General features: G+C 46.1%; 1 protein-coding gene across 3 annotated transcripts in view; it reads left to right on the forward strand.

The window, feature by feature from the left end:
• Positions 1–16,066, forward strand: part of MAP3K5 (mitogen-activated protein kinase kinase kinase 5) — a 247,380-nt gene that overhangs the window by 208,340 nt on the left and 22,974 nt on the right. For all 3 annotated transcript variants that reach the window (XM_070073521.2, XM_051854304.3, XM_070073520.2), the window contains exons 22-25: positions 2,522–2,699; positions 2,778–2,946; positions 9,894–10,079; positions 13,561–13,666. In XM_070073521.2, coding sequence (XP_069929622.2) covers positions 2,522–2,699; positions 2,778–2,946; positions 9,894–10,079; positions 13,561–13,666 — 639 coding nt within the window. The remainder of the gene's footprint in view (positions 1–2,521; positions 2,700–2,777; positions 2,947–9,893; positions 10,080–13,560; positions 13,667–16,066) is intronic.

Below are 16,066 nucleotides of genomic sequence, written 5' to 3' on the forward strand. Positions count from 1 at the left end.
CCATTAATATCATGGCATATGTAGGTGTATTTTCATCCAGTTATGCACACAACATAATACAACATGCACACACAAATACACAGAATCTGACAAGAGTTGGAGGAAGGGAAGGAAGAAATCCGAGATACGAGTGTTCCTCCAGTATGTCCATTTGTCTCCGTGGCCCACTGCCACCACCCCATCCTGTTCATGAGCATCGATTTGTCACTGTAGCAAATGGAGTCAGGAAGCCACTGCTGACTGGCCATCCCCCGACTTTAAAAAAATTTTTTTAATCTATTTTCATTTTATCTGAGAGACAGAGAGAGAGATCTTCCATCTGTTGTTTCAATCCCAGAATGCCTATAAGAGCCAGGGCTGCGCCAGGCTGATGCCAAGAGCCAGGAACTCCATCTTCCATGTGGATGGCAGGAATCCAGCTGCTTGAGCCATCACCTGCTGCCCCCGGGGTGTGCATTAGCAGGAGGCTGGATCAGAAGTGAGCAGCTGGTATGGAACCTGGCACTCTAATGTGGGATACAGGCGTTCCGAGCAGCATCTCAACTGCTTATCAGACGTCCACCCCCGTCTCCTGACCTTGAGACCAGTTGCTGCTTCAGCCCAGCCCAAGAGGAAGCAAGTAGAGAGGAGTTTCCAGGCAACAGTGGATTTCTTTTCTAATAATTTCACATCTGCCTTCTTTAGCAAAAGACTTTTGGAGCGCTGGAATACGTGTTTGATAAAAACGTTTCTGGCAAATATTTTGTTCTTAAAACCAGTGTTTGATGAAAGGTCAGCAGCCCCCATTGTGCCAGCTTAGTCCATCTGAATAAAGTAGAAGCCTGTGTTTGCTATACAACCATAGTATCTGAGAACTACGGACCAAAGAGATCATTAGTCCATTGCTTTCCAGAATCTGTTCTTAGCGGAGAATGCCTTTTCATTTGCCTCCTCATACAAAGCCAAGATACATGCTGGCCAGAGCGTTACTCGTTTTAGAAAAATAGAGTTGGACCTGTGGTCCAGACTCAGCCTCACACCCACCCCACCCTTGGCAACCCCAGTGCTAAGGAGGATTCTTAAAGCTCTGAAGAACATGGCTTATAAATTACAAGTTTCCCAGCCCTCTGCTAATGTGCCTGGGAAGGCAGTGGAAGATGGCCCAAGCACCTGGGCCTCTGCCACCCAAGCGGGAGACCTGGATGGAGTTCTTGGCTCCTGGTATTGATCAGGCCCAGTCAGAAGAGGTGAGATGTCTTTCTGTCACTCTGCCTTTCAAATAAATAAAATACATCTCTAAAAATTGAATCTGGTTCTGTATCTTATAGATGTGAAAATGGAGACCTGTGGATAAAATAATAAATAGTTAATAAAATGAAGGGATCCGAAGCCTGGTGCTTCTACATCTCTTTCATATCCTTGAGAGATTCCTTTCAGGGCCCGGAAATCCCTTTCGAGGCTTACATTTCTTTACTGAGCTCGGGGCAATCACAGTCACACAGCCAGCTCCTTGAGTAGCAGAATTACACCTCTCATTGCACTGAGATACGTGAAGACGACTGTTGGCATCTTTCTGCAGCTATTTCAACATGTGTACTTTTTTTTTTATTGTCATTTGTTATTTATTTTCTTTTTTTTTAACTAAAATTTAATGAATATAAATTTCCAAAGTACAGAATATTGATTACAATGACTTCCCCCCAATAACGTCCCTCCAACCCGCAACCCTCCCCTTATCCACTCCCTCTCCCCTTCCATTCATGTCAAGATTCATTTTCGATTCTCTTTATATACAGAAGATCAGTTTAGCATACATTAAGTAAAGATTTCAACAGTTTGCTCCCACACAGAAACATAAAGTGAAAAATACTGTTTGAGTACTAGTTATAGCATTAAATCTCAATGTACAGCACACTAAGGACAAAGATCCTACATGAGGAGTAAGTGCACAGTGACTCCTGTTGTTGACTTAACAAATTGACACTCTTGTTTATGGCCTCAGTAATCACCCTAGGCTCTTGTCATGAGCTGCCAAGGCTATGGAAGCCCCTGGGTTCACTGACTCTGATCATTTTTAGACAAGGCCATGGTCAAAGTGGAAGTTCTCTCCTCCCTTCAGAGACAGGTACCTCCTTCTTTGATGACCTATTCTTTCCACTGGGATAACATGTGTACTTTTTAAACAAAAATTTATTTGAAAGGCAGAGAGAGAGAGAGCGCGCGCAAGTATGAGAGACAGAGATCTTCCATTTACTGGTTTACTCCCTAAATGCCTGCAACAGCCAGAGCTGCTCCAGGCCATAGGCAGGAGCTAGAAACTCCATCTGAGTCTCCCCCAAGGGTAGAATGGACCAAAATACTCGAGCCGTTACCTGTTACCTCCCAGGTGCAGTGGCAGGAAGCCAGATGGGAAACAAAGGCTCAATTCCAGGTACTCTGATGGGGATGCGGGGTCCCAACCCGCTGTGCCACAATGCCCGCCCCTCGCCACGTGTCAGTTGTCAGAGGTGTGAGTTATGCCTGTTGCTTCTCGTCCACGCAGAGTATCTCAGGAGCATCTCCTTGCCAGTGCCCGTCCTGGTGGAGGACACGAGCAGCAGCAGCGAGTACGGCTCTGTTTCCCCCGACACTGAGCTAAAGGCGGACCCCTTCTCCTTCAAAACCAGAGCCAAATCCTGCGGCGAGAAAGATGTCAAAGGAATACGGACCCTCTTCCTGGGGTAAAGGGCTGCCTGGCCCGGGGGGCGGGCGCGTGGCTCCCCGGGACCTTGCGCCTCATGCCGCTCCCCTCGTTTCAGCATTCCAGATGAGAACTTCGAGGACCACAGCGCGCCCCCTTCCCCCGAGGAGAAGGACTCTGGGTTCTTCCTGCTGCGGAAGGACAGCGAGCGCCGCGCCACGCTGCACAGGATCCTGACTGAAGACCAAGACAAAATTGTGAGAAACCTGATGGAATCTCTAGCTCAGGTACGGCCCCACCTCCACCCCCACCCCCACCCCCACCCCGCAGTGGTACTTTGTGTCCAGAGCTTACAAGTTCTCCCTGTGTCACAGCACCTGGGGCTGTCACAGAGCATGGGAGCCATGAGGCCCCTGAGGTGCTCGCCGTGATAGACTATCCCGGGAATGGGAAGAAGCAGTTTCTAATGTAGAGACTGGAATGGGGAAGCTATTCTTTTTTTAAAAAGATTTTATTTATTTATGTGAAACGGAGAGTTACAGAGAGAGGGAGAGACAGAGAGAAAGGACCTCCATCTGCTGGCTTGCTCCCCAAATGGCCACAATGGCTGCAGCTGTGCCAATCTGAAGCCAGGAGCCAGGAGCTTCTACTGGATCTCCCATGTGGGAACAGAGGCTCAAGCACTTGGGCCATCTTCTACTGCTTTCCCAGGCCATAGCAGAGAGCTGGATCTGAAGAGGAGCAGCCGGGACACGAACCAGTGCCCATATGGGATGCCGGCTCTGCAGGTGGAGGCTTAGTGTCCCCCCAGGAAGCTATTTTTAAGTCAGAAGCAATTTTTTTTTATGTTGGAGAGGTTACAGCCAGTCCCTTTCAGCCCTGTTTGTTCATTTGTTTATTCTTTTAATTCCATTTGTTCAGTCAACAGGCCTTGAGCCTTGTGTACCTCTGACTCCCATGTTAGCAGGAAGCCACCTGCCAGCTGTGGTTTTGAATGTTTGGGAAGCATCACAACCACAGCAGAGACGTGGTTCTTGTGGCACTGGGTTCAGATGCAGGGTGACAGCTCTAAGAAGTCTCTGCTGTTCGCTGTTAGAGGGTTCTGTGTGCAGTGAACCAAGCAATTCTGGGTGATGAAGTTGTTGCTCCGTGGTATATTTGTGTGCTAGAGATGCTGAAGCAAAATACCACAGGCTAGGAGGCTTCAGCCACAGATGTTTGTTTTCTCTGAGTTCTAGAATTGACAAGTCCAAGGTCAAGGTGTCAGAGGCTTTGGTTTCTCCGAAGACCTCTCTCCTAGGTATGCAGATGGTTTCCTTCTCGCTGTGCCTTCACATGGACTTTTCTCTGTACAGGTGAACCCCTGCTGCCTCTTATTTTTAATTAAGATTTATTTCCTTATTTATTTATTTATTTGAAATGCAGAGAGAGATCTTCCATCCACTGGTTTACTCCCCAAATGGCTGCAACAACCAAGTCTGGGCCAGGCTGAAGCCAGGAACCAGGAAGTATATCCAGTATCTCAGCTGGGTGGCAGGGGCCCAAGCAACTTGGGCTGTCCTCCAACTGCCTTCCCAGGTATGTAAGCAGGGAGCAGGATTGGCAGTGGAGCAGCCAGGACTGGAACCAGCTCTCTGATAATGGGAAGCCAGTTTTGTAACCCTGGTCCCTGGTGCCTGTTCTTGTAAGGACACCAGTCTGATGGGACTAGGGACCCACCCTTATGACCTCATGTAACCTTCATGAGACCTTCATGAAGAGGCCATCTCTCGAAATAGGGTCACATTAGAAGTTAAGGCACCAGCATATGAATTCAGTCCCTAATACCTAGGAAAGTGTGTTCACTGGTATTCTGATTACAGAGATGAGAAATCCCTGCCTCCCCAAATAGGCATGAGTAGACACAGACTTTCCCTCATCTCCAAGCTGCTGGCGGCAGCTCAGGCCCACGTGGAGAGGAGCCTTCCTCAGAAGTACTTGGGGGCTGGTGCTGTAATGTAGCAGTAAAGCTGCCGCCTACAGTGCCGGCATCCTATATGGGCACTGATTCAAGTCCCGCCTGGTCCACTTCTGATGCAGCTCTCTGCTGTGGCCTGGGAAAGCAATAGAGGATGACCCAGGTCCTTGTGCCCCTGCACCCCCGTGGAAGACCCAGAAGAAGCTCCTGGCTCCTGGCTTCAGATCGGCACACCTCTGGCTGTTGCGGCCATTTGGGGAGTGAACCAGCAGATAGAGGATCTCTTTCTCTCCTCCCTCTCTCTCTGCCTCTGCCTCTGCCCCTGCCTCTCTGTAACTCTGCCTTTCAAATAAGTAAATAAATCTTTAAAAAAAAAAAAAAGTACTTGGTCCCACACATGATCTTTCAGTTCTCTGGACATCGAGGACAAGTCTGCCTGCACCTGTGGCCACCACATGATTGCTGTGGACTGCACACAGCCTCTTCCTTCCTTTCTGTCCTGGGAAAACATCTGCAGAAAAGGATGGATCTAGGGGTCAGATAATGAGCCAAGCCTATAAAGTGTCTCTGTCCAAGAGTCTGCCTGTTATCTTGCATTGAGATGTAGCTGGTGCAAGGCTGTGTTCTGGGCTCTCTCTGTGCAGCCTCAGCTTGTCTCTGTCTTGAGAACCCCACCCTCTCTCTGCAGTCTTCTTAACCTGAATGCTTCATCACCCTAAGAACTCCCTGGTGTCCACCTCTTTGGCACCCATCGAAGGAGCTGAAAGGCCATATGTATGTCAGTAGGGTCTCTTGTTACAAGAAGAACTGACATGGGCACCATCTGCACTCTGGGAGAACCCTGACTTGAGTCCTAGAGGAAAACTGGAGCAGTTGCTCGGTGGCCCACAAGGAGATGAGGGGATGGCTGGGCCTGTGAGCGGGGGGTAGGATGAATGTTGAGAGTGATGTGCGGGAAGGATGGGAGATTTGGAAGAGACCTGACCCGTCTGGAACCGTAAGCTTTGTCTCTTGCCTTTCTTTCTGCTCACTGTGGTCATCAAGGACTGAGGATAGGATGGGTGAAAAGAAGAGGATCCAAGTGTAGATGGAGGGGGCGGCCAGGCAGTACTTGGAGTTCATTCCTGCATTCACTCAATGAATTCTTACTGAGATCTGCTGAATGCCAAGCTCCATTTTATGTGCTGGGGCTACTGCAGTGACCAAAACAAACAAAATATGCATGCTACTCAAGTTAACATTCTAGTGGAGGGAGAAAAACAATAAAAAATTAGTAAATGCATATTAAGCATATAGTAATAGTAGCCAGCGTTTTCTGTAGACTAGGCATTGTTCTTAGTTTTTCATGAATATTTTCTCACTGTAGTTGAAGATCTCTTAGCATCCTCATGTTGACAAGTGAGGAAACCAAGGTACAGAGCACTCCTCCAGAGTAGCTTGCCAAGGTCATGGGGCCCAATTGATGGACTCAGGATATAGACCTCTGCATCTGGCTCCAGGGTCTATGCTCTTGAGCAGGACACGGTGCTGAGTCTCTGGTGTGCCAGACGGTGACAGGTGCTGGCAGAAACATAGAGCGGGGGAGGTAGGAAGGAGAGAAGGAAGGGAAATTACTGAGAGTGACTGCAGAGTAAAATCTTCTATAGCTACTAGTGTAGGATGCTTGTTTTTAGATCAGAAACATGTACAACTCTGTATTTGTTTTTATTTGATATTTGAAAGGCAGGGACAGAGAGAGAGAGAGAAGACGTGGAGACCAAGAGAGCTCTTCCCTCCATTGGTTCAGTCCCTTGCAACAGCAAGGGCTTGACCAGGCTGAAGCCAGGAGCCCAGAACTGCATCTGGGTTCCGTGCACGGGTGGAGGACCATCCTCTACTACCTCCGCGGGTGCCCATTAGCAGGAAAGCTGGAACAGAAGTGGAAGAACTGGGAGTCAAACCAAGCACTTCAGTAAGGGAGTGGGCATCCCAAGCAGTGAACCAGGACTGGAACCCAGTTTTTAAAGCACATGTGGATGTTTTCTGTAAAAGGAGAAATGAAAGAAATCTTCAAAGCAGCCATCAGAGGTTAAGCCTGGCTGCCTCAGCATGCAACTCCCCAGCTGCTGATCAGTCACGTTGCGCCACAAAGACTCCCTTTCCTGTGACTTCACACCATGCCTTAGTGGTTGAACCTGTCCTCACCCAGGTTTGCAGCTAGCCATTCCAGCTAATTGGGGCAGGAGAATGCCATGGTTAGGAACTTGGGCTCAGCTTGGACTCGGCTTCTGTATGAGGCTGGTCCCATCACTTAAAGCCTGTGCAAGCTATTTAACTTCTGAGAGCCCGAGCTTCCTAATCTGTAAAATAGAGGATTCTACCATGTTAGGTTGCTGTCAGGAGTAGCAGATATCATAAGTTATTTACATCATAACAGAAAATGTGTCACAAATGTCAACTCTTAGTATTGTTCTCAGTATCAAGCAGGTTAGTAAGAGTTACCTAAAATATTCAGTTTTTTTCTACTGCCAGATTGAAATCATTCTTTTCATTATATGAAATATTTCTGGGAGCTAGTGCTTTGGCAGAGTGGGTGAAGCTGCCGCCTGTAGCACCAGAATTCTATGTGGGCCCCAGTTCAAGTGCTGGCTGTTCCACTTCCCATCTAGTTCCCTGCTAACGCACCTGGGAAAGCAGCCGAGTATGGCCCAAGTGCCTGGACCCCTGCAACCCACCTGGGAGACCTGGATGAAGTTCCTGGCTTCAGCCTGGCCTAATGCTGGCCATTGTGGCCATTTGGAGAGTGGACCAGTGGATAGAGGATCTCTCTTTCTCTCTCTGCCTCTCCCTCTCTCTATATAACTACCTTTCAAATAGATAAATAAATCTTTTTTAAAAAATGAAATATTTCTATATGCATATTTACATTTAAGCCTATCCTTTATCATAAAACAACAGTATAGATCCTAATCAGCTCCTCAAGCCATTAGACATAATAAATGTTTTTAACCTATGAAATCCATTTTTTAAAAAATTATTTATGGGAGAGAGAACCAACCAAAAAAAAAAAAAGCTGTAATCCACTGGTTCACATTGATGGATATAGGGAACTGAAACCAGGAGCCCAGAACTTAGTCCAGGTCTCCCATGTGGGTGGTGGCAGAGACCCAAGTATTAGACTCATCACTGCTGCCTCCCATAGTGCTCATTAACAGGAAACTGGAATGAGAAAATGGAGTTGGGGATCGAACTCAGGTACTCTGATGTGGAATGCAGACATTCCAGTTAGTGTTTATCTGCCAAGCCAAATGTGCGCTCCCACTGATGGTTTTTAAGGGAGTTCAGAGGGCGAAGAATGGACAGGCACACTGTCAAGTGCCACCTTTGGATACTGAATCAGCTGCCCTGGTCCCTAGCATGTACATGATGAAGGCACATTACCGTGTTAATCTGGAGAGAAAGGAGTTAGAACAGAAACTGAAGCAGCCTGGACAGAGAGCCCCAGCAGAGACTGTTCCTTTCTGGGATAGTGACACTCACATCAAAGCCAGAAGCAAAATGTTTTTGGTTGTGAAAACAAATCTAATGTCACAAAAACTGTTTACTGTGTAAACTGTTGGCAAACGTAACTGATTTTTCACCATGATAAGCTTCCAATTTCTGAATAACTCACATTCACATTTTTCTTGAACAGATTTTCATGGAGTTATGATTTTGCCTGTGAATCTTTACTTTGGGTGTAATTTAGTTTGTGGTAAGAAAAAAAAAAAAAACGCCCAGAGTTTATCATTGTTCCCAGTCTGATTTTAAAATATTCCCTTAATGACAGATTTCAAGCTTTTTAATATAATCTCTTCTCATGAAAACACAAAACATGAGACAGAGCTCCCAAGTGAAAACATATTGAGAGAAAGGACTTGATGGTGTATTTTATTTTATTTTATTTTATTTTTGACAGAGTGGACAGTGAGAGAGAGAGACAGAGAGAAAGGTCTTCCTTTTGCCATTGGTTCACCCTCCAATGGCCGCCGCGGCCAGCGCGCTGCAGCCGGCGCACCGCGCTGATCCGAAGGCAGGAGCCAGGTGCTTCTCCTGGTCTCCCATGGGGTGCAGGGCTCAAGCACTTGGGCCATCCTCCACTGCACACCCAGGCCACAGCAGAGAGCTGGCCTGGAAGAGGGGCAACCGGGACAGAATCTGGCGCCCCGACCAGGACTAGAACCCCGTGTGTTGGTGCTGCAAGGCGGAGGATTAGCCTAGTGAGCCGCGGCGCCGGCCCCCGAATGTATTTTAATGTGTAAAATAGTCCATTGGTACAATTTTTTTTTTTTTTTTTTGACAGGCAGAGTTAGAGACAGAGAGAAAGGTCCTCCTTCCATTGGTTCACCCTCCAAATGGCTGCTACGGCCGGAACTGTGCCGATCCAAATCCAGGAGCAAGGCGCTCCCTCCTGGTCTCCCATGCGGGTGCAAGGCCCAAGCACTTGGACCATCCTCCACTGCCCTCCCGGGCCACAGCAGAGAGCTGGACTGGAGGAGGAGCAACCGGGACAGAATCCGGCGCCCCAACTGGGACTAGAACCCGGGGTGCTGGCGCCACAGGCGGAAGAGTAGTCTAGTGAGCCTCGGCATCAGCCATTGGTCCATTCTTAAAGTAATCCCCACATTGTTGGGTAAGAAATGGTTTCAAGTATGGAGTATGAGGTCAGTCCCTTTGATTGCCAGAAACTGACACATGGTAAGGGTGTGTTGTAGACACATGCAACAGTGAGAAAGGTGGATTCTAACCATATTGCCTGGCCAGCTTCATGGAGACTGACATTTGAGTATGATTCCAAGGACTTAAAGCTCTAGGAGTTTGGGGTGCATTTCTGCAGTCCCTGTCTATTGTCATTCTCAATTCCATTGTTCCTGCTTCTTTCCTTAATTGGGTGTACTCATGACCCTGCTTTATTCTCTCTCTGGGCAAACTTTGAGATTGAGCTTATATGTCTTGTTACATGAATCTCTCTTTAGTTCTCCACTAAAGTTTCTGAAAGTAAGAATCTTAGTGCCTCAGCCTTCCCATTTGGGCAAAGCCTGTGTCATGGCTGCTCCAGGAGATGGAGTAAATTAAATGCTCTTTCATCCAAAGTCTTAGCGGTGGAGGGAGCTTAGGTGGAGGCGTGTTAGCTCGTCTTTTTCTCTAGCAGCAGGCATGTTGAATAAAGCCCAGTCCTTCTCAGCAAGTGCGGTGGGAATACCCATGGCTGATAGATTCAACACACATTGAGGGATTGTTGCTCTTTTTTTCCCCCAGGGGGCTGAAGAACCTAAACTAAAATGGGAGCACATCACAACTCTCATTGCAAGCCTCAGAGAATTTGTGAGATCCACTGACCGAAAAATTATAGCCACTACACTGTCTAAGCTGAAATTAGAGCTGGACTTCGACAGCCATGGTATCAGCCAAGTCCAGGTGGTGCTCTTTGGCTTCCAGGATGCTGTAAGTATGATGTGTTACCCATGATTTCCACAAACTCAAGCTCAGATGGATCAGAAGAAAATAGGATAATACATGAGTTTTACTGTTTTCTTTCTTCAGTGATTTCAAACTCTTTCCTTTGGATGATAAATGCAAGGTATTTGCCTGTCTGTGTGCTTCTAAGTTATCAGAAGATTGTTTCCTATGTTTGCATCCCTGAAGTTAGATACACATAAAACAGAATCATCATGGGAAACAGAAAAATTACAAGTGTCTACCCTTCCTGAACTTTGTTCTTATGAAATCGTGTGGTGGGTCACTGTTTATTTTGACAGCTTTAGCAATATAAGCATGCTTTTGTCATGCACCATCTAAAGCTATATGAGAAATGCCACCTAGTGGCCATTGAAAGAAATTTCCTAATACAGACCCTAAAACTATCACTATTGCATAAAACCACTCATTCCTAAACACCCACTGCCCTGTTTTTCTATAGGTTCCACGCAGAACATTTTTAACATACTTATTTCATAAATATCCACTGTGTCCTATCCATAAATGTACATCAGAGCATCACTGACTGAAAATTAATCCACATGATCTAGTGAGAGCTTGCTAAGAATTCTTTTCTCTAAAGTTGAGTTGCTATGCAACACAAGCTGGAGGCCAATATTCTGAATGCCTTATCCAAAACCCTCTGTGTTTTTCTTGGATAAGACTTATCTGTGGAACGTTGTGCAGAAACATAATAATAATAAAGTCCTAGGCCACTCCCAGGAGATTGAAGTCTGAGGGTTCTTGACAGTGCCCATTATATAAATGTGGCAGTACTTTGTATAATTTTATTTAAATTACAAAAATTAACTCATGCTTAATGCATGTGTCATTCCTGTGAAGGTATCTTGGCGGTTGCAATTACGGTATCAAATGATCTCTGATTTAAAACCAAGTGGTAACTTCTCCAGTAGTGTTCTCTGAGACACTGTGTGATCCAAGTGGCTCTTGTGCTATTTGGTGGGCGAGTACCAGAGCCCCGACTTGATTGAGGTCCTAGGAATAAGAGTGACCAGCAATGCCTGTCAACAGTATTAAAGGCTGAAGCGTGCTCTCTGCAACTAGGGAAACCCAGCCAAGTGCAAGCAGCGTGAAATAACCCAGCTGATTTTGCCCCTGCCTACACATTCGGTTTCCTGTCTGGAAGTGGGAGAGCGAATTGGCTGCAGTATTCATATTGAGAGCTTTTACATCGTAATCCTGGGTTATAGACAGATACCATACCGCTCCACCACCACACTTGCTCACTCTGCCCAGAGTGAAATTAACCCAAAGAATGGATCCTACGTAGTATAATGTGGAATGAAGAGCTATGAGGAGCAGGTCATGGTTATTAGGCATCCCTCTCCCACCTGGTGTGTGTGACTCTTTACAGAAACATTCTAGCTCACTACCTGTTACTCACATAAGTCTATTAAAGAAATGAAGTGACCATGACACACTCAGACTGAGCATTTTCAGCAGTGTTTCATAGCATTGAGAACAACTACTAGGAGGAAGTCCTCAGACTGTCTTCTAACCCAAGGGGATGTGATGAAGATGGATCAAGGGGAGAACGGAGCACCTAGAGCTCCAGCTCCTGGCATGGGTTTGCTGCCACCTCCCCTGCCGGCTCAGAAGTCTCTAACCTGAGCCCTGTTGGGCAAGTAGACATTTTAGAAGTCTGCATCAACCAACAAGTAGTGGAGTTAATCCCAACCCTAAATGAACCTCCCTTAGCCTTATGATTAAGGGGTGTTTTTGTTAAAAGGTAGTGTACATGGCCAGTGCCGCAGCTCACTTGGCTAATCCTCTGCCTGCGGCGCCAGCACCCCGGGTTCTAGTTTCAGTTGGGGCGCCAGCTACTAGTCCTGGTTGTTCCTCTTCCAGTCCAGCTCTCTGCTGTGGCCCGGGAGGGCAGTGGAGGATGGCCCAAGTGCTTGGGTCCCTGCACCTGCATGGGAGACCAGGAAGAAGCACCTGGCTCCTAGCTTCAGATCAGCACAGCGCCGGTTGTGGCGGCCATTAGGGGAGTGAACCAACGGAAGGAAGACCTTTATCTCTGTCGCTCTCTCATTGTTTATAACTCTCTCTCTCTCTCTCTCTTACTGTCAAAAAAAAAAAAAAGGTAGTATACATAAGGCATACATACAGTATAATATTATTCAGTCTTAAAAAGGAAGGGGAGGGGCTGGGGCCGTGGCTCACTTGGTTAATCCTCCACCTGCAGCGCCGGCAGACCATATGGGTGCCGGGTTCTAGTCCTGGTTGCTCTTCTTCCAGTCCAGCTCTCTGCTGTGGCCCCGGGAAGGCAGTGGAGGATGGCCCAAGTGCCTGGGCCCTGCACCCGCATGGGAGACCAGGAGGAAGCACCTGGCTCCTGGCTTCGGATCGGTGCAGTGCGCCGGCCGTAGAGGCCATTTGGGGGGTGAACCAACGGAAGGAAGACCTTTCTCTCTGTCTCTCTCTCTCTCTAACTCTGCCTGTCAAATTAAAAAAAAATACATTAAAAAAAAAGGAAGGGGATTCTGACGCAGGCTACAACACAGATAAACCTTAGGATGTTACACCAAGTAAAAGAAGCCAATCACCAAAAGCTACCTACTGTGTGACTTCACTGACATGAGGTACCTAAGGGAGTGAGATTCATGGAGACACAGTAGAATGACCGTTTCCAGTACCCACCAGGAGGAGGAGAATAGGGAGTTACTATTTAATGAGTATAAAGCTTGTTTCGCAAGATGAGAAGAGTTCTGTGTATGGATGGTGGTGATGGAGGCACAGTAATGTGTTCAGTTGGTAACTTGTACATCATGTAGGTTTTACCATGATTTTTCAAAAAGGCCAGAAGGTAATGTGTCTGTTTAAATATGTGAAATGTTACCAGTCTGCAGAAGGATATCCTTACAGCAGAGCTGTGGAATGGGCCCAGGATTTCTGTGCTGTTTTAGCAGATTATTCCTCTGTGTCCAGAGGTAGACACAAGTGTGGGGAGGCCAGCACTATGATGAACCCGTGGGCAGCACAGCAATGCTACCTCCTCCCTTGGTCTGCTTCTTCCTTGCCCCAGAAAAGGCTGATGCACTTGACCGAGTTTAACTTCAGTCACAATGCATTCAGAACAACGTGTATTTCTGTTTAAAACCCCTTGGACTCCCTTCTTCCTTTACCCTCAAACACCATTCTGCACAAGCCATAAAAGCCAGAGGATGCTTCTTTTGAGTCTCAAAGAACCAGATTGCCTTCCACTTAAATAACTTCTCTTTTTTGTTGACATGGAGCTCACTAAAGTTTGATTTGAAGTGGAGGTTTTTAATTTGTTTTCTCATGACATAAAGAAATTATGTGTAACTCAAAGAGAAATTGTTTAGTTATTTTTTTGTAGATAGAACTTCATCCAAGTACTTGGATCAGCTGGGTTACTTCAGATTAAAAATTAAAGTTGGCTACATGTCATGCTCTTTTCCAGGTCAATAAAGTTCTTCGGAATCATAATATCAAGCCACACTGGATGTTCGCCTTGGACAGTATCATCCGAAAGGCAGTACAGACAGCTATTACCATTCTTGTTCCAGGTCAGCAATTTTTAATTACTCTGCAAACGCTTTTTTTAAAAAGATTGATTTAAGAGGTAGAGTTACAGAGAGAGAGAGAGAGAGAGAGAGAGAGATAGATTCCGTCCACTGGTTCACTCTCCAAATGGCCACAATGGCCAGAGCTAGGCCAATCTGAAGCCAGGAGCCAGGAGCTTCTTCTTGGTCCCCAGTGGGCCACTTTAACTGCTTTCCCAGGCCATAGCAGAAAGCTGGATCAGAAGTGGAGCAGCCAGGACTCAACTGGTGCTCATATGAGATGCCAACACTGTAGGCAGCAGCTTTATCTGCTAAACCACAGTGCCAGCTCCCTCCATAACCATTTTCAATGTTGGATTACTCTTCATTTATCATCTCTGACATCTCTATAGTGTAAGAACATAGTAGAGCTTAAGAAAAATCCTTCCGAAGCCACTATTTAACATGTATCTGGTGCATACAATCTGAGTGATGGTACACTGAGCATAATGTTTACTGTGAGAGGGGGAGACCTGCTTCCTTGGCTTTAAAGAATATGTTTGCATTTGAAGAGAAACAAAATTATACAGGTGACCCAAATAAATATGCCTTTCAATATACCAGATGCCTGAGTTCAGGAAACACATTCCTGTGTCATTGGTTCCCAAATCTGCCTGCACCTTGGGTGATAAATAAGGAGTTCATTAATATTATAGTTTTCAGAGTCCCCCCAAGAACCAAGTAAGAATCTGTTGGAGATAAAGTCCAGAACTCTGAATTTTTTAAAAAAAATGTTTTAATTATTTATTTAATAGCCAGAGTTACAGAGAGAGGGAGGGAAAGACAGACACACACACGTATACACACACACACACATACATACATACACAGTGAGAGAGAACATCCACTCACTGGTTTACTCCCCAAATGGCCACAATGGCTGGGGTTGGGCCAGGCCAAAGCCGGGAGCCTGGAACTCCACCTAGGTCTCTCACAAGGGTGGCAGGGGTCCAAGCACTCAGGCCATCATCTGCTCATTGTTTCCCAGGTGTGTTAGAGGGAGTTGGTTTGGAAGTGGAGCAGCCAGGGTTTGGAACTGATACTCATATGGGATGCCAGTGTTGCAAGTGGCTGCTTAACCCTCTGCACTAAAACACCTGCCCCTGAATCCAGATTCTTATAAAGACTTTTTATTGTTTCAGAGTAGTTTTAGAAAAATTGAGCGGAAGGGTTATGGATTTCCTTTGCACTCCCTGCTCCCATATCCCCATTATCAACATCCCCCTGCCCCACTTTCCAAAGTGTACATTTGTCACAACTGATGAGCTTACACCAATACATCAGTCTCCCCCAAAGTCCATAGTTTACCTTACGGTTCACCCTTTGTACCGTACATTGTGTGGGTTAGGACAAATGTATAACGACATATACCCAACGTGGTGGCAGCATCCCAAATGTTTTCATAGTCCTTAAAAATCCTCAGTGTTCCACCTTTAGAATCCTGATTTGAATTCAGCTCCAAGATCATTTTATTGCACAACCAGGTCTAGAAATCACTGGTTCAGACACAGCTCCAGCTGTATTGTCAGTGACATACACAGGCAGTAGTGGTGGTGAAACAGGCTTTGTGGCATCAGTGAGGAATATATTAATATTCTAATGCAAAACCTCAAAAATTGTGTCATAGTCTACCATTGACAAAAAACCTTAAGCAAAACCCTTCCACTCTATCTGTGTGTATATGTGGGGGTGAGAGGTGGGTGGATGAATGAACAGATAGATAGGGAGGGAGGGAGGACATGTAAATAGATACTGATAAAGTTTAGATATATATGTGTAAATTAGAAACATGTTCTGTTGTACTAATTCATACCTGTATTATAAAGCATCCTAAAATAGGAATGTTAAAGAATAAGATCAATATGAGCTGTTTTTAAATCTAAGTTATTATAAATTCTACTCCAAGCTTTTAAGGCCATGGCAACACTTCTGAGCTGGAAGATACCCTCTCTTCTCTGAAAGTACTCTGGCTTGGGAGTAAGGGCACCAGCGTCAGTCTTTATATTAAACATTAGTAAAGATTAATTTCTCCCCTACTTACAGATAAAAGAAATATGAGCAGACATTCTGATAACCCTGAACACGTTCCTCCCCAGACCTTGCCTCCATGTCCATATCTCCTCTCTTGTGGCTAGCACCTTTGTATTCGACACCTCCTCCAAGTTCTGAGTTGCCATCAGATCTGAAGTGGGCTCCCTGGGTTATTCTATCTCCCTGGAATTGGTTTTTACCCATTTGTGATACCACAAATTGAAACTACTTTTGTTCAGAGTTTTGATGGCTGTTGCCCTCTCTGGAGGGTAAGGGTATGTTTCACTGTGTCTTGTGTCTGGCACACTGTCCAGCACAGCACCTGCAGCATAG

This window comes from Oryctolagus cuniculus, chromosome 5, assembly GCF_051225735.1.
Source record: "Oryctolagus cuniculus isolate XC-2025 breed Fujian yellow rabbit chromosome 5, ASM5122573v1, whole genome shotgun sequence".
Classification (NCBI taxonomy): Eukaryota; Metazoa; Chordata; class Mammalia; order Lagomorpha; family Leporidae; genus Oryctolagus; species Oryctolagus cuniculus.